Below are 21,679 nucleotides of genomic sequence, written 5' to 3'. Positions count from 1 at the left end.
CGCTGAATTCTATGATGCGCCCTAGGCAGGAGGGAGGGTTAGCAGCCCCTGATTTTGAGGCATATTACCACGTGGCACAATTTCAATGGTTCACGCAGTGGATGGCAGGGAGGCTGAGGGTAGAGACGGACCAGAGGGGTGTGGACCTGGGCCTTCACCAACTCGCTCGGATTCTTCTTCAGCTGCCGTTACGTGAAAGAGAGGTGCCGAGGGATCTGTGGGTAGTGCGACAATACTGGAATAGAGCCAATAGGAGAATTAAGGTGGGTCCCTCGTATGCGCCTGAGGTTCCAGTATGGCTCTGTGAGGTGTTACCGCATGGAGGGGATTGGCAGAGGTTATGGGATTGGGAAGACCTGGGGATCTCCAATATTGGGGATCTCTATGAGGGTGGTGTCCTCATACCATTTCAAGACCTCATGGAAAGATATGAAATGCCCGCCCAAGATTCTCTCTTGCATGCGGCATTGACATCAGCCGTTCGTAAGGAATGGAGGAGCCACAGACCTTCCTCCCCTGTCAGTATGTGGACACTTCAGCGGGGAAGATCAAGGCGGTTACCTGCCTGTATAGGAGAATTACACAGGGGTCTAGAGCTCCTTTAGAGGGGCTGCTTATTAAATGGGAGGTGGATCTGGGGACACCTATAGAGGAAAAGCTGTGGGAGATGTTGATTGAACGGGCGTGGAAATGCTCCCGGAAAGCGAGATTCCAACTAATATAATTTTATGTGTTCCATCGGGCGTACCTCACTCCTCTCAAAATTAATGAGTTTTTCGGATCCCACACAGCCTGTCCGCGGTGCAAACTGGAAAATGCTGCATTTGTACACATGCTCTGGGAATGTCCACTGTTACACAGGTTTTTTTTGGGGGGAGGTCCTGACCAAACTAAAGGAGGTGACAGATAGGGATCTGCAGCTGACTCCAGGTGTTTGCCTGCTACACTGGTTTCCTCACACTGCCCGCAATAAGATCACCAGTAAATTAATAGATTTAGGATTAGTCCTAGCTAAAAGGGAGATTACTATTCATTGTAAAGCGGTCACTACACCTAATACAGCGTGATGGCTGTGGGAATTTATAATGTGGGCGGATTGTGAGGAGATTTTCCGACTACAAATGGCCCGGAGAACCAATAATGATAAATTGCTGGAAACGGCTAGGGCTTGGGTAGCGATGGTGGAGCTGCTTAAGAGTCCAACTGACGATGACGACTGACCTTCTGAAGGTGGGGGACTCATCCTCCAGTTCTAGAACATTGCCTCTGTTGAGTAGGTGGGACGGATGATGGGTGAGGCGGTTGATGTGAGAGCATCCCCCTAGATGGAACCCTTATTACTGACATACGGATTTCAATAGGATGGTAGGAATGCATGCTGGGCGACATGAGAGATACGGGAGAGAGCGACATGTCTGAGGGGAGGGGAAAGGAAGGGACGGAGGGGGGAAGAGGAAAGGGGGGAGTTGTTGTTTTTAGTTGCTTTATTAGGTGAGGGGAGGAGTCAGAATAAGAGCAAGCTTAGAGCAGCGAGGACTTGGCGTCCAGGATAGAGTTAAAGGTTGTAACTGCTTAGACAAATGTACTTTGTGGACAACGCTAATGAAGAAGCTGGTAATGAAGACCTGGACAGAGCAGACCGGATTGCGAATATGACATAATATATCCTTAATATGTACAACGCTGTGTACCTAAATGTAAGATGTCATAGAAAAACGGAAATCCACGCGATTGGTAAAAGAAAGCTGAATACAATTTGTTTACAAAAAAAGAAATATGCTTCGAACACTCTTATTGAAAAGAGCAGAGGTGGGTACTCCAGGCAAGTCAAAAATCTTTATATTTCATTAAATCTCCATCACCATGTCCATCCTGACGCGTTTCGGCTGGTCCCAGCATTTACCAAAGTTTCCCTCTCTGTCATATTCAAATTACGACTGCATTATTTAGATGGCTGTTACATATTCATATATGTTCCTATTTAATACCTATTTTTCTGTTTTCCTATTTTTTAATATTTATAAAAGTTATTTTATAAAAAAGCCAAAATATTATTTCACTAGATTATGTACATCATGCTTGGACTATGGTGCCTTAGAGGGGAGCGGTGCAATATCTCAGGCCATTGGGAGAGGTAACGCATAATAATTCCCCTGGTAGAGTATGTCCAATTTTAGTGGCTGACTACCAATATTAGTAGGTGACTTCATGAAGAATATGTGCTTTCATGAACCTAACTTTTGCTTATTATATGATGCAAATGGTCCTGGGTAATGACGTGCTCAGGAGGACTTTTGGACATCCTCCTGAGATTTTATGGCAGTTAGCTATTGACAAGCCTTTGAAAATTGAGATGAGGTAAACCTGTAAAAAAGAAAGGGAAAAAATTAAAACTTTAAAATCGAGGAAAAAGCTCGCTCGAGGCGAGGACAGGCTTTAAAAACTTGACTGCTTCCCCAACTGAAAAAAATCATTAATATGACAATTTCAGAGGCCAATATTCGGCATTTACACAACACATTGCAGAAACACTGGCATGCCTACCTTGAGGCAGCAGTGTTATGTTATGATATTTGTATTTGTAAAGAGCGGATTATCACTGAAGGGTAGCCAGCCGCTACAGCAGGTGTGTATGTGGTTTACTGGGTTTTAGATGACGAGCCAGACTGCAGCTGCTTGCTGATTCCTGAAGCAAGGAGCAGGCTCTTATGTTTACAGGGAGGTTGTTTCAAGTTTTGGGTGTGAGGTAGGAGAAGGCAATTCCTCCTGTTTTGCTTTTGCAGATGCAAGGGGTGTGTTCAAGAGAGAGTGATGCAGAGAATAGGTGTCTGGTGGGATGGTGGAGTGGAAGCGGCAGTTGAAGTAGGCTGGTCCCATGTTGTGCAGTGCCTTGTATGCATGTGTGAGGAGTTTGAATTGGCAATGTTTGTGTATCACCAGCCAATGGAGTTCTCTGAGTTGAGGCGTGATGTTGGTGCACCTTGGGAGGTCCAATATGAGTCTGGCTGCAGCCTTCTGTAGAGTCTGGTGAGGAGAAGGTGTTGGGAGTTCCGGCATGGAATGCATTGCCACAGTCTACTCTACTTGTGACTAGGGCTTGAGTGATGGTATGCCTTGTGTTCTTGGGGATCCATTTGAAGATTTATCTGAGAATGCGTAGTATGTGGAAGCAGAAGGAGCTAACTGCCTTCCCCTGTAAGGCCATGTTGAGTTTATGGTCTCTTAGAATGCCCAGGTTTTTTGCATGGTTAGTAGGTGGTGGTGTTTGGCCAAGATCTGATGGCCACCGGGTGGAGCCCCCGAGGAAGTTCTTGTTCTCGAAGATCAGCACTTCTGTCTTATCCGAGTTGAGTTTCAAGTAGCTGTTTTTTACCATTCTGCTACACACATCATGCATTTTGTGAAGTTGGATCTGGCCATGGGGTACCTGTCTGACATCGAGAGGATGAGCTGGGTGTCATTGGTGTAGGACATGGTACTTGCAAACATTTTTCCAAGGGCCAAAACGTTTGGTGCCTGGTGTGCCCGAGGGCCGCATTGATGCCAGCGGGGTGGCGGTCGGGCAAGGGGGTTGGGGTAAGGTGGGTTTAAGGGAGACAAACGATATACATCTAGTGGCTGAATAAAACAATGTGAAACCAGAAAACCTGGGATTATTCCTCGTTTCCCTACTTTACCAAATTGCGTGACCCTAGGCAAATGTTTTATTTCACTTTACCTATTTTTGTCCGTTATCACATACAGAAGGACCTTGAAATACATGGCTTAATGATCTGCGTTGGACAAAACTTCTCCTATGTTTGATTTAATAACCTATGATGTTGTTAATGTATAATAGAAACCCTGTCAATCCAAAAACTGCACATAACAACTGACTTCCCTTTGTAGTTTACTTCTAGCGTTGGTGTCAGTACAAAGGGAAGAAATAATGTTTTTAAATTCATATTTGCAATCTATCACTTTTAAATTAATACTTCTAGATGCACTGATATAATCAGTTGTACTAAGGAGAAAAGGTTCTGCATTTTAATGAAATACACTTTCTGAATGAAGAGACTGTCATATTTTTACACTTTTGCTGAAACATGTTGCTTAAAAAAGATGTTATTTCTAAGGTAAAGCGATGCAGGACTCCCTTGTTGCATCATTTCTTTAACAACAATTACCATTAAGTAAATGCTTGCCTGTTTATTTAACATCTTGATATTGTTAGTGCTGAACGGAGTAAACCGCAGCCCAGTACTCCTGTTGGGGCTACATTTAAATGTCAGGAGGGCTGCATGTGGCCCCTGTGCCGTTCTTAGAGTATCAATGGTGTATGAGATGCCGTGAGATCTGATGAATCAGCGAGTGGTTTCATGTACATGTTGAATAGGGTGGGGCTGAGAGATGATCAGGTCTTTGGGCTCTAATGCATTGGGAGGGAGTCTGATTTGCTGGGTTCTCCTTGTGATGAAAGAGCATATTCATCTGAGACCTGGAACTTAGATGCCTTTTTCATGTAGCCTGGAGGCTACATGAGGCTGGAGTGTGACACAGGGTAGAACACAGCTCAGATAACCAGCAGTATGAGGACTGTGGATTCTCCTCAATCTGGAAGGGTGCGGATCTCGACTCTGGCATCAATGAGTGCTGTCTCCGTACTGTGGTTGCATTGGAAGTCGGATTGGGAGTGGTTGAGAAAGTCAAAGAGTTCCAGGTAGTTGGTGAATTGCTGGTTGATTGCTTTTTTATTACCTTAGCTGGGTATGGTTGTAGGGAGTTGGGGGAAAGGTAGCTCAGTACATTGGGGTCTTCTGACCATTTCTTGAGGAGGGCCGTGCCTGCAGCATACTACCAGTCCCAGGGAACATTGCAGGCTCGATGGAAGAGTTGATGATGTGAGTGAGCAATTTGCGGATCACAGGTTAACCAAGGTTGTAAATGTGATGTGGACATGGGTGCGGGGTCCAGGAGTGCATGGTTTTCATGATAGAAGTGGGGTCTTCCTCTGTGACTGTTCTCCAGTTGGTTTGATGTCCCATCAAGTGGTCGGTGTGCAGCTTGCTGATAATGTTCTCATGGTTCGGTTGTTTTTTGAAGTTATTATCTTTTGAATTTTGCTTTGAGGTTGTATGGGGAGTTGTTGCAGAGTTCCTGGGACGATATAATGGAGTTGATTGAGGCTTCTGGGGTGGTGAATTCCTTCAGGATGGCAAAAATCTCCATGCCACTGTTGGAGCTAGCTTAAATCCAATTTTTGAGGAGTCTTCTTGGCGTTTCTCAGGACGTGGAGGTAGTACCTTAGGGCAGCCTTGTAGGTTGCTCTGGTATCAGCAGTGCAGTTTTACTTCTATATAAGGTTATTTATCTATAGAAACAGTTTCTTTTCAATTTTTTCTTATAAAAGGAAGAAATGTAATGGTTCTCAATTGTAAATTATGTATTGATTATCTGTTGCATGCTTTGTTTACCTTATATCTGTAATTGTGGACTCATTTCTGTCTTAATGCTATCAAATGAAGGGTGAACAATAAATGGTGCATAGCATGATATATTTCTTTCAGGTAGATCACGGCGTAAAGAATTTATCTGACACTTCAGATCCAACTTTCCCAGAAGAGCAGATCGAATTCCTAATATATGAGGTGACCACAGGTGCCAAACAGGGAAAAGAAGCAACCGCCTCCCCTCCAGCCCGATGCAGAGAACGAAGAGGTGCAACACAGCAGGGCAAGTCACCTGGTAAGAATGATGTACCTTGTACAAATATGAATTGCTACCTCGGTCTGTGCCTGAGATAGTCTGGCGAAAACTGATATATTCATTTAGAAGCAATGTAAATAGAGAAAGAGCTAAAGTAAGAAAACACAGTAGCCTTGAAGGGTGTTTCTGAACATTTATTCAAGGATGTTTAGTTCTCACACACATATAGAACCTGTTCTGTCCGTGTATGAAAAAGCCATAACAAAGAGGTTCTATAATTTGTATTGGTCGCTGTGCTGTTACCGCCATGCACTCTTGCCATAAACTGTTCCCTTAAAAGGTCCTTGGCCCCTGCATCTTCCCTTTTATTTTGTAAAACCTTTAACAATATTTATACATAGAGTGCATCTATATCGGTGTTTTATTGCCAAACATGTTTCTCTACATGAAATATCTCTTTCCAATATTTGTGCTTAAAATAATGAGGATATTAGATGTAGCATTTACTCCTTTTTTTTTTATAAATGCCATTAGAATGAATAAGCTACATGAACCCTAGGATGTAATGATATTTTTTAATCTTCACTTTGCAAAGACAAAACAAACATTAAATAGACTGTTTATTACTACATTGAAGATACCTACGATGTAGAACTAAGATTACAAGTAACATTTCCTTCTGCATTTGAGGATTTTCACTGATATTCTTACACACTGAACAAAAAAGCAAGCTTATACCAAAAACACGTGGTAGTCAAACAGCAGCAAAAAGAACGGTTTACTAACAATCAGAGCCTTATCTGCAGAGATTCATAAAAGCAGCTTGGCCCACTAAATTGTCAGCTCTTGAATCCTCATATAAAAACTAGGTTTTAGTGAAAGTGTAGTTAGACATCTAGGTAGCTGCCTTTTAAATCTTTGCTACTGGGAATACCTTAACCAGGCTGGAGAATCTGCCTTCCCTCGTGTAGAATTAACTCTAGGTTTGCCAGAAAGGAGATTGTTGGCTGAATGCTAACAAAGGGCAATGCACAGGACTACCCATCTGGCAATGGCTTTTTTGGAGAAGACCATGCCAATACAGAGAGGGCCATAATTGACAAAGAGCTAGTTAATATTATGTAAAATTGTGGTCCTTTCTAGATAAAATCACAAAACGTTTCTGACATCAAGAGTGAAGGGAGGAAAGGTAAAACTCTAGTATTAGATCTTTCATAATTTCACATGCTTGTATCATTCTGTCAACGAAGTGGTAGTCCCGCTGTGTAACTAGAAAGCAGTACAATGTTAAACATAGTCTAGAAGGGCTAGACAACATTCACTCCAGTATCCTATCCACATCATAAAACAAGCATTTGCAATGCAATAGGTCTCGTATTAGGAAAGTTTGAGCTATTGGTTTTGTAAATGACATTTTTTTTATTTATGTGTTGTTTTTGAAAATAGCTAAATTAATAGCTTTGTCATTTACAATTTCAATAGTTTTAACTTTCGCAAATGTGACACCTATAGCATTTGTAATGCAACATGTTTTGTATTTACGTGACTTAGATGTATTGATATTACAAATAACAATGGCTTTAAATTTTTTAAAATAATTAACACTTAAATAAAAGTGATTGTAATTTATAATGGCAATAGCTTAAACTTTTGTAAAGAACTTTTGTGAAGATTATGTTCAGTGACGAAAATCCAAGAACAGAAGTGAAATATTAACATCTTTTTGTGACATTTGTAATAAAGCTTGAAACGTTGAGAGAACATATTTGAACCAGCGATGCTGTGGTGGTGCTGAGTGATACTGTGGTTGCGCTGAGTGATGCTGTGGTTGCGCTGAGTGATGCTGTGGTTGCGCTGAGTGATGCTGTGGTTGCGCTGAGTGATGCTGTGGTTGCGCTGAGTGATGCTGTGGTTGCGCTGAGTGATGCTGTGGTTGCGCTAAGTGATGCTGTGGTGGTGCTGTGGTGGTGCTGTGGTTGCGCTGAGTGATACTGTGGTGGTGCTGTGGTGGTGCTGAGGGATGCTGTGGTGATGCTGAGGGATGCTGTGGTGGTGCTGAGGGATGCTGTGGTGGTGCTGAGTGATGCTGTGGTGGTGCTGAGTGGTGGTGCTGAGTGATGCTGTGGTGGTGCTGAGTGGTGCTGTGGTGGTGCTGAGTGGTGCTGTGGTGGTGCTGAGTGAGAATGTGGTGGTGCTGAGTGAGAATGTGGTGGTGCTGAGTGAGAATGTGGTGGTGCTGAGTGATAATATGGTGGTGCTGAGTGATAATGGGGTGGCGCTGAGTGATAATTTGGTGGTGCTGTGGTGGTGCAGAGTGGTGGTGTGTTGGTGATGAGTTGTGCTGTGGTGGTGCTGAGTGATGCTGGGGTAGCGCTGAGTGGTGCTGGGGTGGTGCTGAGTGATAATGTGGTGGTGCTGAGTGATGCTGTGGTGGTGCTGAGTGGTGCTGTGGTGGTGCTGTGGTGGTGCTGAGTGATGCTGTGGTGGTGCTGAGTGATGCTGTGGTGGTGCTGAGTGGTGCTGTGGTGGTGCTGAGTGGTGCTGTGGTGGTGCTGAGTGGTGCTGTGGTGGTGCTGAGTGATGCTGTGGTGGTGCTGAGTGATGCTGTTGTGATGCTGAGTGATGCTGTGGTGGTGCTGAGTGGTGCTGTGGTGGTGCTGAGTGGTGCTGAGTGATGCTGGGGTGGCGCTGAGTGGTGCTGTGGTGGTGCTGAGTTATGCTGTGGTGGTGCTGAGTGGTGCTGAGTGGTGCTGTGGTGGTGCTGAGTGGTGCTGAGTGATAATGTGGTTCTGAGTGATGCTGTGGGGGTGCTGTGGTGGTGCTGAGTGGTGATGTGGTGGTGCTGAGTGGTGCTGTGGTGATGCTGTGGTGGTGCTGAGTGATGCTGTGGTGGTGCTGTGGTGGTGCTGAGTGATGCTGTGGTGGTGCTGAGTGGTGCTGGGGTGGCGCCGAGTGGTGCTGTGGTGGTGCAGAGTGGTGCTGCTGAGTGATGCTGTGGTGGTGCTGAGTGATGCTGTGGTGGTGCTGAGTGATAATGTGGTTCTGAGTGAAGCTGTTGTGGTGCTGTGGTGGTGCTGAGTGGTGCTGTGGTGGTGCTGAGTGGTGCTGTGGTGATGCTGTGGTGGTGCTGAGTTATGCTGTGGTGGTGCTGAGTGGTGCTGTGGTGGTGCTGAGTGGTGCTGAGTGATAATGTGGTTCTGAGTGATGCTGTTGTGGTGCTGTGGTGGTGCTGAGTGGTGCTGTGGTGATGCTGTGGTGGTGCTGAGTGATGCTGTGGTGGTGCTGTGGTGGTGCTGAGTGATGCTGTGGTGGTGCTGAGTGGTGCTGTGGTGGTGCTGGGGTGGCGCCGAGTGGTGCTGTGGTGGTGCTGAGTGATGCTGTGGTGGTGCTGAGTGATAATGTGGTGGTGCTGAGTGATAATGTGGTGGTGCTGAGTGGTGCTGTGGTGGTGCTCAGTGGTGCTGTGGTGGTGCTCAGTGGTGCTGTGGTGGTGCTCAGTGGTGCTGTGGTGGTGCTCAGTTGTGCTGTGGTGGTGCTGAGTGGTGCTGAGTGGTGCTGTGGTGTTGCTGAGTGATGCTGTGGTGGTGCTGAGTGATAATGTGGTGGTGCTGAGTGATAATGTGGTGGTGCTGAGTGATAATGTGGTGGTGCTGAGTGGTGTTGTGGTGGTCCTGAGTTATAATGTGGTGGTGCTGAGTGATGCAGGGGTTGCGCTGAGTGATGCAGGGGTTGCGCTGAGTGATGCTGGGGTTGCAAGGGAAAAACGAGTCTAACAGAGGGCAGAAAAACAAGGGGAAAACGAGTCTAACAGGGCAGTAGGGCACAAAAAACGAGTCTGACAGGGGCAGAAGGGCACAAAAAACGAGTCTAATAGGGGCAGAAGGGCCAAAAAACGCTATGAATAAATGTAAGGTGCAAGCACATAAGGCAGGATGTGCAGGAAACGCAGAAATATACAGTAAAGTGACGAAGAGGAGGACGTGGAGGGTCCCCAGAGAAGGACAGGGGAGAAGAGGCGCATGAAAGCGGACTCTGCTCGCCGAAGGGAAAGTAATTTGCATCTCTCTCAGATTACTGCTGCCGAGGCAGCCTGAGCCTCACTACGAGACCTAAACAGGCTGTAACTTTGGTGTTTACACATTCCAACAGGCAGACTCTGCCTTGTCCTCACAACAAGCCTCGAAGCACCTGACGTTTTGGTAACAGTGACCTGGCCAAAATGTTCCAGCTTCATGTGAACTCTTTCAGGGCAGGTTATCAAACAACCAGCGAAGGCAAGGTGTGCAAGTTACATTTCAGGTCCCACAGTCGCGGGTTTGGAAAACCCCCTTGCCCTGTGCGGCGCTTATGATCTGTGTGTATTTAGCGGCTAGAGGCCGCACACTGTGTGCTGCGTGCAGGCAGCAGCGGCGAATCTGCGCTGCATTATGTGGTGTTTGCCCTTCAATTAAGTCAAAAGCTTTCATTTCACAGCTCACTGTCACTCGGGCGGGCTTTTATCTGAGGTAATGAACAGGAACGCCCTCAGTTAGGAGTCACGTGGTGCGCTGCGTACATTAACTCTTTCCAAGCTGAACAAAAGTTTGTGGTTGCTCGCCGTATTACCTAGCACTATTTTCTGAAAAAAAGAACTTGAGCTGCTTTCAAATAATGGATATATTTCCAAAACGTGAAGCTATTTACAAGTTAGTACTCATTCGCAGGTTGCCTGGAATTGCCATAACCCCTATTTTATGGGCAGCAGTTGTAACGACAACTCTATCACTATTCGTAGGGCATCCCTACAAACCATGCAAGGACTTTGAGACATGGCAATATTCGAGCACAAATAAAAATAAAGTCCAGTATATGATAATACCAGAAACTTTATTAGACAAGAACGCATCCTCGATGTTTAAAATTTCTCAATATAAGGTAGGTAAATAATATTGACGTGTACAACTCTCCGAAATGTATTGTTCATGCTGTTATAAAGGAACTTGTGTTATTGCATGGCAGTAAGATGTAGCAATGTAATCAATTTGCATATGTTATTACAAAAGCATATATCTCATGAACAAAATTACATAATAAAAATAAAAGCAATATAAAGAGATCACTGTATAAAGTATAAACCGCACAATTAGAAACTCCTTAGTTCGCGATCGTTGTCGTCAGTACATAACTCCATCACCCCCTCCTGTCTTCAACTCACTGATCACATGACCAAAGATTTAAGCACTGTACAAACATTACTAATAATCTGTTTCTACCTCATTCACTTGTTACTGTTAGCACGTACATACTCTTACCCCCTCCATCTGTCTGGGATCGGATATGCCAGTGCATTAAATGAGCCGGTACTGTCCGGTACTAAGTACCAGCAATTTTTAAGAGGGGGAGAGTACCTTCACTTCTCAAGCGAGGCGTAATACCTTTAATTGGAGAGTACCAGCACTTCTCAGAAACAAGGAGGTACTCTGATACAGAGTACCCGCACTTCTACTTTCCATTTAAGCACTAGATAGATACCACATACTTCCACCTTTACAAAATGGTGAAACACATCATCTGAATTCACGTATCTGGGTGTATAGAGCTGAAGAACATTCTTGAAGTGTTCGCAGAGAACAGCGCTTCGTTCAAGACCTCTTCAGTTCAAAGTTATTTATGTGGCACCCGGGAACAGAGCACTACAGTTCTTCAAACTCCCAACGAAAAGCGCGCACAAGACACAAACTACTTCAAGATCAATACAATAATTGTGCGGGATTACCATAGCTCATATGCACAGAGACTGTAACTCCTAAACGCTGTGCTGAAAAGGCGTCACCAATTACACCAATTTAATAGAGCTCAACGAATGGCTTCGGGAGAATGAAGGGCTGTGTCGGCCCTGCAGGGACTCGACCTAGTGACCTGTAGGTCACTTCACACGCCCAGTCATTCCGCCAATTAAACTCGATGACGACATTTCAGCTGTAACCAGACACACGTGAGGGGGTAAGGTTGCGAAACCGAACAGCAAAACACGAGCTTTAAAGTACCATGGAGGGGACGGCCCGTCACAAAATTCACAAGATCGCCAAAAACAATAAGCCATATGCGCTGAAAACACTTATGGCATTAGGACAGTGACCACAAAGGAACATACCGCGGCCATTCTAGGTACATACATGAAAACACGGACACGTCAATACGTTCACAGCACTTCATCAGCAGACAGTTAATTGCAATGTGAGGAACGAGGCGCTTAAAAAAAATTATTAGTAAAGAATGCGTCTGTGAAACCAAGCTAGTTTTGGGGAGGAACTAGAAGCGCGTGGTGACGTCGGAGGTTTCAGCTATAGGGCTTAGTGTATTGGGAAAGGCAGAGAGGGGGGAGAGGAATGATGAAAACACTGGGTAAGAAGAGGGGTGATGAAAACTGGTGAAGAAGAGGGGTGATGAAAACTGGTGAAGAAGAGGGGTGATGAAAACTGGTGAAGAAGAGGGGTGATGAAAACTGGTGGAGAAGAGGGGTGATGAAAACTGGTTAAGAAGAGGGGTGATGAAAAACTGGTTAAGAAGAGGGGTGATGAAAAAACTGGTGTAGCAGGGTTTCTGTACTCACACAGAACTGTGCACAGAGGAGTGGTAAATTATTCAATAATGGACTGGAAACAGCAGGTAATTCGATGGCCACCTCAGGTTCATTATTAGAAGCAGTGGGCATAATTGAATTTCTCACAATGGAAGGACAGGAAACAGCCGGTGTCATGCTAAGAAGAATCGGCCACTCTGTGTATCTTGACATTGTCAATAGAAATAAACCTGTTTTCCTTACGACCTGGAAGTGGTGGTAAAATGACTGTTCTTGTGCCCTTCACTCCAAGCACTGGGACTGGAGCTCGATAGGAGGGACCAAACTCTTTCTTGTTGTCGATCTTCTCCCGAACCAGTTCTCCAACTTGGGGTAGCCAGCCAACTACCGGGATCTGCAACGCATCATCCGATGTGGAGGGCAAATGTTCCTTTGCAAGAGTGTCTCTGGTCTTTTGTAGATTCTGTAAAACATTGCAATGTTCATCTGCGTCAAAGGAAATGGCGCGAACCACAGAGTCTAGACCGTCAAGGTCAGGGACGTACATCTTGATGCCAAAGAGCATTTCGTATGGGGTCCGCCCACCCAGAGACCTTCTAGGGAGATTATTAAGAGCACGCTGCACGCCATAGAGGTGAGCCAGCCAGTTTCTGCCAGTGCCTATAACTCGGGCTGTCAAAGATTGCTTTAAATCACGGTTCATTCGTTCAACTACACTATTACCCTCAGGTCTGTAGGGTGACGAAAACTTGACTTGGACCCCCATCGAAGTCATGGCATCCTTATACGCCTTAGAGGCGAATGCCGGACCCTGATCCGAATGGAAGGTACCACAGGCAAAAATCCCTATAAAGATACGCAAATCTCTAATGACAGTCCGTGAATCAGCGCTGCGATGTGGCCATACCCACACAAAGCGTGTGCATGAGTCAACTGCTACTAAGATGTACTTATACGCAGTATCAGATGAAAAAGGACCGCAGTGATCTAAATAAACACAGCCTAGTGGTTTATTAGAAATGTACAACTGAGTCTGTGGCGGACGCGTAGCAGTTGAAGGTTTAATCTGCTGGCATATGTCACAAAGAAGGACATAATCACGCGTCTGTTTGTACAGTCCCCGCCACCAGAAACGTTGTTGTAGTTGCGTTACAGTGGCTGAGACGCCCGCATGCGCAGACGCCACACCTTCATGAGCCGCTGTAATCAAGTCTGTCCTGCGATCCGAGTTGGGAATCAGCCGTTCCCCAACATCAGGAATTGTCACAAAAGGAACCTTTTCGGGACTTAAGTGGTATTTATACTTCGAAGGGAATCCCGCAGGATGTTTACTTCCCTTCTCAGAGGCAGCAATCGCTGCCAAGATGTCGCTATCAATCTTGGTTTTAGACCTAGTAACTGCTGCAACTAAGTATGTAGATAGTGCTGATTTCGCTGCTTCATCAGCAAGCGAGTTGCCAACAGCGTGAACTCCTACGCGCTGATGACCGAGAGTATGAATCACATAAACGAGTGGCAACATAGCCTTAAGCTCTGCCACTCGAACCCAGATCATTTTATGTTTTATTGTGCTACCCTTGGAATCATGAAAATCATTTTGAATCCAAAAGAACAAGTTTTCATTGTAAGACTGGACACAGTAGTAAGAATCACTTACAATTAGAGTAGTAACACTTGGATCTGCGTACTCCAAAGCTAGTAAGAGAGCACGAAGCTCTGCCAATTGTGCGGTGCAATCGCCCAGGGGCAACGTGTGCACTTCCCTGGAAACGAACTCATCATTCAACATAGCACCGACCACAATGGCGCATGCGGAAACGTAGGCATGTTTAGAGCCATGCGCAACCTGCGCCGACCCATCAGTGTAAATGATGCAATGGAAGTCCTCCAAAGGTCGCATAGCCAGAGGAGCAGGATGAACGAATTCATACTGCAAGTACTCCTGCGACCGTAAGGAAGCGTCAAAAATAAACATGACATCCGTGGATGACAATGACGCTGCCCACTGAATCCACCGAGGGTGCAAAGCCTTTGAATTCGGTACACTGGCTTTCGTGACTGCCTCCAAGTGAGGACAGGGTGTTACCACTAGCATGCGTTTCCCCTGAGACAGTGCTCGTTCCTTTAGAATAGCCATCTGTACAGCAGTTAAAACCTTTTCTACTGTGGGAAACCGCATCTCAGCCGAAGTGTACAAGTGTGACTTGTAAGCAATAGGTACTGTGTCACCTTCATTAAAAGTGAGGTATGTGAAACCCACCGTCCCAGGAATTATTCTTATTACCAGGTTGGTGTGGTTATCACGAGTCAGTAAATATTTAGAAGCGAGCAGATCAGCCTGCAAGGATTGCAAAATGGCTGAATGCTCAGGCAGCCAGCATGATTTTGAGAAAGTTGGTTGTATCAAAGCATACAGAGGCTTGATACGCTGGGCATAATCCGGAATGTAAGTTCTGCCGAAATTCAAAAAGCCCAGTAAAGACTGTAATTTTTTAAGAGTTGTTGGAGCGCGCAATTGTGCGCACTTCTCTAAGAAGTGAGGAGCCAAACCTCTACCTTCATTGTTGAGCTCATAGCCCAAAAACAACACTGTGTGTTCTGCAATGTGCGATTTTGCAAAATTAAATTTGTAACCCATGTCTGCAAAGGTACAAATTATGGAATTCACTCGACACAGATGCATCCATATTTCGTCGTCTGTGAGATAAATATCATCCACATAAGAACATGCATCCGGATCGATTCCCTCCAATAGTGTAACTATTCTGGAGGTGAAGACCCCAGGACTATTTTTGTAGCCCATTGGGAGTCGCCGGAAGCATTTTTGCACCCCAGCGGACGTAAAACTTGTCAATTGGGAGCTAAAGCCATCCAGTCTGTGGGCATAAAAACCATTGGAAATGTCAAGCGTTGTCTTGAAACGCTTACGCACTAGACTATCCACTAGGGCAGAGCCGTGAGTATTCTGTACTGCACAGTTACGGCAATGAGAGTTCAAATGCCGGTAATCCAATACCAAACGATATGATCCGTCAGGTTTGGTCACAGTAAAAAGGGGATTATTCATTGGTGACACACACGTTTCAATAACTCCCTGATATTCCAATTGTTCAAGGATTTCTGCGACGGCCGCTTTAGCTTCACGCCGTATGGGATATTGAGGCTGAGGCTGCGGCTCAGACCGCAAAGGAATTTCGTGGCATGGGGACAATTTGTCCCAACCACATTGGTTGCGGTAGAGAGCCGGTGCAAGAGCCCGAGCCCACTCTTCTGCAAAATGCTGCGCATGCTCAGTCGAGACAGTGTGCGCGAAACTGGGAAGGATTACCTCCTCCCCTCGCGGCGCTGCGAGCACAAAAGGTGGGGGCCAGTCAGCCTCGGAAAGCAAAATGTCGTACGTAGACGAAAGGTTCTCCCAAAACACCCCTCTGACAGTACGCTGTATGTCACCTTCAATTAACAGGACAATTTCAAAAAGTCTTTCAGGGGGAGCTAATCTCGTATCAGCTGTTTCTATTACAACAAACACTTCAGTCGCTGTCACCCTCAGTAGTGGACGAGCGCCTCTCTGACTATGGTAATCTCCGCCGCGCTGTCCAGCAAGGTCAGAGCCCACGTCAGATTCCGAAGCCGCGTTCTCACTATCTGTGGCATATCTATGCGCTGTTAAGGCCGCGACTTTCTTCTTCGCAAACTGCGGACGCTTAGGCGTAGAATCCTCCTGCTTCACTGCGCCGTCCGTCTGGCGGGACTGACCACGTCCTTGCTGGCCACCACGTCCACGTCCACCCCCTCCTCCACCACCGGTCTTCTGGGCCGATGTTTCCTGAAAGGAACGAGGAGAGCGTTGATCAGAACCCTGAAAACGATCAGGTGATTTAATCATCGCGCGATCGCGCAAATCATAAACTCTGTCTGCCGGCGCAGGAGCTTGTATAGCAGGAACAGAATCCTGAGTTTGCCTAGTCTGCTTCCCCTGTGTCTGTTTTTTAGGCCAATTCTGTTTTTTGGACTTGGGCTGGACATCTGTCACTGCAGATTGTCCCTGAGGTTGTTTTTTATCCTTCACTGGAAAATATTTCAGACCTCTACTTGTGCGGCCAATTGTCTTATATGCGGCCACCACAATCTTTGCTAACTGGCGGGGTTTGTCGGCATCGGGCAGAGCAGCCAAAGCATTCGACACCTGAAAGTTAACTGCATCTCCTTTAACATTGGAGAGAATGAGATCACTTACAATCTCAAATGAACCACACAGGCGCATACCCAATTCAACCGCTGCCTCCGGACCGTGATCATTCTGAACACGTCTAATGATTTCAGGCAGGGCATTCATAGACGGGGTGCCGAAGCACCTCGTATAAACTGCCGCAAAAGTTTTTCCCCAGCTTTCACAGTCAACAAGTTCAGGAGTTATATCCTTCGGTAGAGTAATCGTTAACATTCGATGTTTATCAGCAGGAGTAGAATTCGGAAAAACCGCCTCCAGTTGATCAAACTTCTCTGCTAGCCAGAATGGGAAGTCATCGTTGTCAACTGGACGCGCACCAAAAACCGAATTAACCATCACTGGATTGAGACGCATTCCGCCTCGTTCCATGGGAGCGGCCGCACCCCCCTGGGGACCACCAGGAAGATGTCGACCGATGTATTGCACTAAAGCACGAATCACGGAAATGGAAACAACATGTAGCCTGCGAATTTCTGCTAGGGTACAAGCCCCGTGATTCGGGTGCGGGGTAAAGCCACCCAACGCAGGCCAATTTGTACCTGGAATTGAGAGTGGACCTAACCTCGCAGCGGACAAAGAGTGGGGGAGGGCGCCATCAAACCAAACTCGATGCTGCCAATGATCAATAGGTATTTCCAATGCCCTGTACGGCGTATATTCAGCCGGGACATCCGAGGCGGTGTAGGAGTGGAACAAACCAGAATTAGCGTCCACAGCCGGAAACGTAACCCAAGAGTAAAACAACTCGTAAGGAAACGCCGGATCTGCACATACCACGAAAATCACAGCCATCCCATCTACCGGGACCTGGTACGTCTGAAGATGATTGCGTACCGCTACGCGACTATGCTGCGCAATAGCCACCGCCGCCATGACAGTACTGGAAACAAGAAAACACAAAGAATACTTTGTAGCACAACTGGGTAGTAATTCAAAGAAACCGTTTAAGAAAGAATCAAGCTTGAATAAAGACCTATTTCAAAAAATAGGTAGGTTTCACCGACACCCCGTTTTCCGGAAACGGATGTGAAGGGGTTAAGGCATGAACGATAAACTACTCGAGTGTCATGATATAAGACCACCGAAACCGTTGGGCGCCATGTAGCAGGGTTTCTGTACTCACACAGAACTGTGCACAGAGGAGTGGAACCTCGGCAAATTAGGGTGTCCCAAAACTTACCTTAGCAACCAACTCACCCCTTACCGAGCTAGCTACAGTGTCTCATTGGACATATCAAACTCCCAATGTTTAGACCAACCAGAACATGAACTTACAGTACCTCAGGGTACGTGGGACTCATGAACACTCTTTCGTTATATTATCATTACAAACCAGAACATGGAGTAAAGAAGACACATGTGCATTTGAAATGTTTATTTACTAATGCCGTCTTCTCAGGCGCAGTATCTTAGATAATACAAGTATACTTATTATCAGTATCAAAATTACCAGCATAGTTACTAAGACATAAAAAGCGAATGGTGACAGCATGTTAACATGCTGTAATGAATAAGAGTTAACAACACTTATATCTCACCCTCCCTAACACATATATTATATTATTAGCTAAGAAGGTCTCTTTGGGTTGTTTTAGGGCGGGCCCATACCTTAGTGTCCTAGCATGAAGGAATCACATCAGCATACACCAGCTCTCTCTGCATGTGCACCGCATCAAGTGTGTTAACAAAACTCGTGCAAAGCAATATCAATCCCGCCTCAAGCCCAAGTTGGCAAAGGCTGCACTTGTGTTATGACTATGAAGGCGTGGAGATCAGACCTCATAACAATTCCATATCGTGTTGCTCCTGAAACTTCAGCACTCTCCGTGCAGACATGGTTTAACAAACAAAACTGATATCAGAGCAATAACATATTATTCTCACATACACCACGGCAAACCACTAGGTTGAAAGCTAAGTCAACAATTAAGGGTCGTGTGCAGAAGTTGCAAGAAAGGAAAAATGGCGTTTAAATCTCAAATGTACCTATGCTAACTTAACACGATATAAGGATATATAGGAGCTATACAACACTGGTTAAGAAGAGGGGTGATGAAAACACTGGGCAAGAAGAGGGATGACTAGGACGGCAGATGGGCACACTGAGTGGAAAACGGGACAGGAAGGGGTAATGAAAATACATGGCAAGGAGAAGAAAGAAAACAGCAGTGCAGGGGGGTGCGAGGAGTGGCAGACGTGGGTACATAGTGGGAAACACGGGACAGGAAGGGGTGATAAAAACACAGGACAAGGAGAGGGGCGATGAAAACACCGGCAAGGAGAGGGGTGAGAACAGAGGGGTGCAGGGGGGCAGCAGTTAGTGGCAAATGAGCAAACAGTGGAAAACATGACAGTAAGGGGTGAAAATGCGAGTCACGGCCTGGCGGCCGTGAAGTGTGAAGCAGTGGGCGGGGAACCAGATCCCTTTGAAGCTCTCGGAGGCAGGAGCAAATGGTAAGGGGAGGAGAAATGCTGCTGGAAGGCTTGGGCAAGCTCGCGCACGAGGACGTCGTGCACTTCTAGAAATCCGCTGGTTTAGCTTTTTGGTTTCACTCCAATAGGTCTCTCTACGAGCCCTAAAAAGGATCAAACTCCAGCTAATCAAGTTGGGTTGCAGCACCCTATAGAACACTCCCCTCAGAGGCTTCCTTCCCACAGATTTTCTATCACACATTGTGTGATGGAGTCACCATGAGCTCTCCTAGATTTAACCTCTACAGAGGCCACCCAGGATATCAGTCTACTAAAAAAGGACTTTTCAGGCCTTGTGGTACTTATGGATAAAAGAGGCTCCATTCAGAAGGTCCACATAAGGGTTCCATTTACTGCCTTCATCCCTCTATTAAGGTAAACGACTCTGCAACATCTGCTATACCTTTTCTTCTAAGACCTCTTTCTGATGTCATTTCCTGGGATTTTTTTGTCTATAAAGGAGATCAGAACTGCTTTACCCTTATGTCGCAACGCTTCATCAGTCCTGTTGAGGGATTCTTCGCTTCCTAGCTGTTTACTGAGTCCTGTTTCCAGTCCTGTAGTGCCTTCCTGTCCTGCTCCGGTTGCTGCCGCTTCCTGTAGTCCTGTTTCTTGCTCCAGCATCTTTCCACCATCTGGAGATTTTTTACCAAGTTGGATTTTTCCTCCATATTGGGGCTTTTTATGGAAGGCACTATCCGCTCAGGCGCTTCCTAGCATTTGCACATTGTGGCTATTGGAAGGGGTCGCCCATACGTCTGGTAAACGAAGGCCATGAAGACCTCGGCTATCCGCTCTCATCGAACTTAAAGGTCCTCACCCTAGCATGGGCCTCCTGAGCTTGACAAGTGCATTATCAACTAAAAGAAGTCTATGAAGACAACATCAACAACAGCAACGGTGTTGAGGGTCACATCTACCATTGCACCGTTGACGACAATTTCATCTACTTATAGGACCACCTCGACTACAACAATATACTGGCAATGGTAGGATCAACTACATTATCAACAAAGCGACAGACAATTACACCGCCGACAACAGGAGTAGCAACATTGTCGAGGAAATGGCCGAACACATCGTTGAATACATCTTCTGCAAGGGATAAAATACCCTCAGGGAAAGGGAAAACAATATCGTTCCCATTAAAGCCTGAGCATATCTCCCCCCAGTAAGGTATCACCTCTTGCTCCAAGTCATTTGCAAAATGAGGACGATTCATATGAGGGGCCTTTTGGACCTGCTGATATTTCTTTAGAATTAAACGCAAATTTTCAAGAAGAAGAGGAACGTGATGAATATTTAGAGGGGGACTATTACTCTTCTCAAGCAGAACTATGTGCTATTACACCCATCCAATGTGTGGATCATTACCAACCCTACACTGCCAGCAGTTTCAAGTAGGCATCATGCAGGTGCCAAGAGCTTTAGCTGGAGACTTAAACCTCATGTTGGAGGGCTATTATCAAAGGTTTCTAGAGCCTCCAAAGTATACATCACCTAGACAACCATTTAGGTCTCTGCAATCTCTTGATGTCCAACCAATTAGTCAGCAAACGCCTCATAATTTCCCAACTCAACATACACATAAAAGAACACCAAGGTCGAGCCTTGCTATTCCCCCAGTGGATCAGAATATGTCCACTGATTAAGAAGAGAAGAAGGTGAAGTTCCGGAGTATCGAGATGTGCCTAATGAATGAGATGACTATTTATTCTCAGCTCCGTCACCACCTGAACCACAATCTGTGTATTCACGTCTTGCTGACTTTGAGGTGGACTCCGGAGACAAATCGCTTGACAGTTTTAACATTCCAACCTCTGGCGCTTTCCTATAAGGATGGTTAACTTATAAGACCTAAAAATCTGTTGAAAGTCAGCACCACAACACCTCAGCCTTCACATAAATCTATTGGAATTCAAAGCTGTACCATTGAGTGTACAGTTTTTTCTTCCAGTGATAAAGGACTCATCAGTGCTCATTTGTGTAGCATCCTGCTACAATAAATACAGACACATGCAATTGTCTTAACTGGAGCTTTATTACTCACTTGTTACTCCTGCCCTGTCCCTACTCTAACTGCCCCTTTCCTGTGTCCGCTCCTCCTCTTCCTCTGGCCCCCTAGCTCCGCCCACTCTCAACTAGTAGTGTGCTGACTTCACAACATCTCCCCCCTTTGTAACAAAACAAACAAAACATACTGACTTCTCAGTCCATCTCTACGATCAGTCTCTTGGGTGGACGTATGTCGCAATGAGGTCGTGGCGACCTGACTCTCGGACTATTAGTGCTCAGTGTCTCAATGATCGGAGCAGTGTTCTCACGATCATCTGAATGCAGTTCATCCGAACTGGGAGTGTCCATTTCACTCATCAGGATTCTCGGGGTGTCCCGTGACAGTTCCTTAAAGTGTGAGATGTTTCTCGTGACTCGCCGCTGCTCGGACTCCGCCGTCAACATGGTTCCTTTCCTCTTCGTGATCACCACTGGTTCGTCCTTGAATAGACAAGCTCTGCTGCTGAAGTCTGAGCCCTCAGTGTCTGAGGTGCCTATGGAGAGCTCAATTTGATATCGGCAGTCTGTCGTCCTTTGTGACTCGTGCTCACGTGACGCTCGCCCTCTTTTCCAAGGGGATGTAATTCTAGTTCCCTTCCGAGTGTCTGCACGTATTTTTACTTCCTTTTGCCTTGTCAGGTTAAGAACAACACTGTCTTCCTGTTTCGAGTCTG

General features: G+C 45.9%; 1 protein-coding gene across 1 annotated transcript in view; it reads left to right on the top strand.

The window, feature by feature from the left end:
* HSF5 (heat shock transcription factor 5) overlaps positions 1-21,679 on the top strand; it is a 780,982-nt gene that overhangs the window by 634,939 nt on the left and 124,364 nt on the right. The window contains exon 6 of the mRNA XM_078679489.1: positions 5,547-5,724. Coding sequence (XP_078535615.1) covers positions 5,547-5,724 — 178 coding nt within the window. The remainder of the gene's footprint in view (positions 1-5,546; positions 5,725-21,679) is intronic.

The sequence above is a fragment of the Lissotriton helveticus genome, chromosome 3_1 (assembly GCF_964261635.1).
Source record: "Lissotriton helveticus chromosome 3_1, aLisHel1.1, whole genome shotgun sequence".
NCBI classification, from domain to species: domain Eukaryota; kingdom Metazoa; phylum Chordata; class Amphibia; order Caudata; family Salamandridae; genus Lissotriton; species Lissotriton helveticus.
The sequence above is the reverse complement of the archived record's forward strand: the minus strand, read 5'-3'. Positions and strand labels throughout refer to the sequence as shown.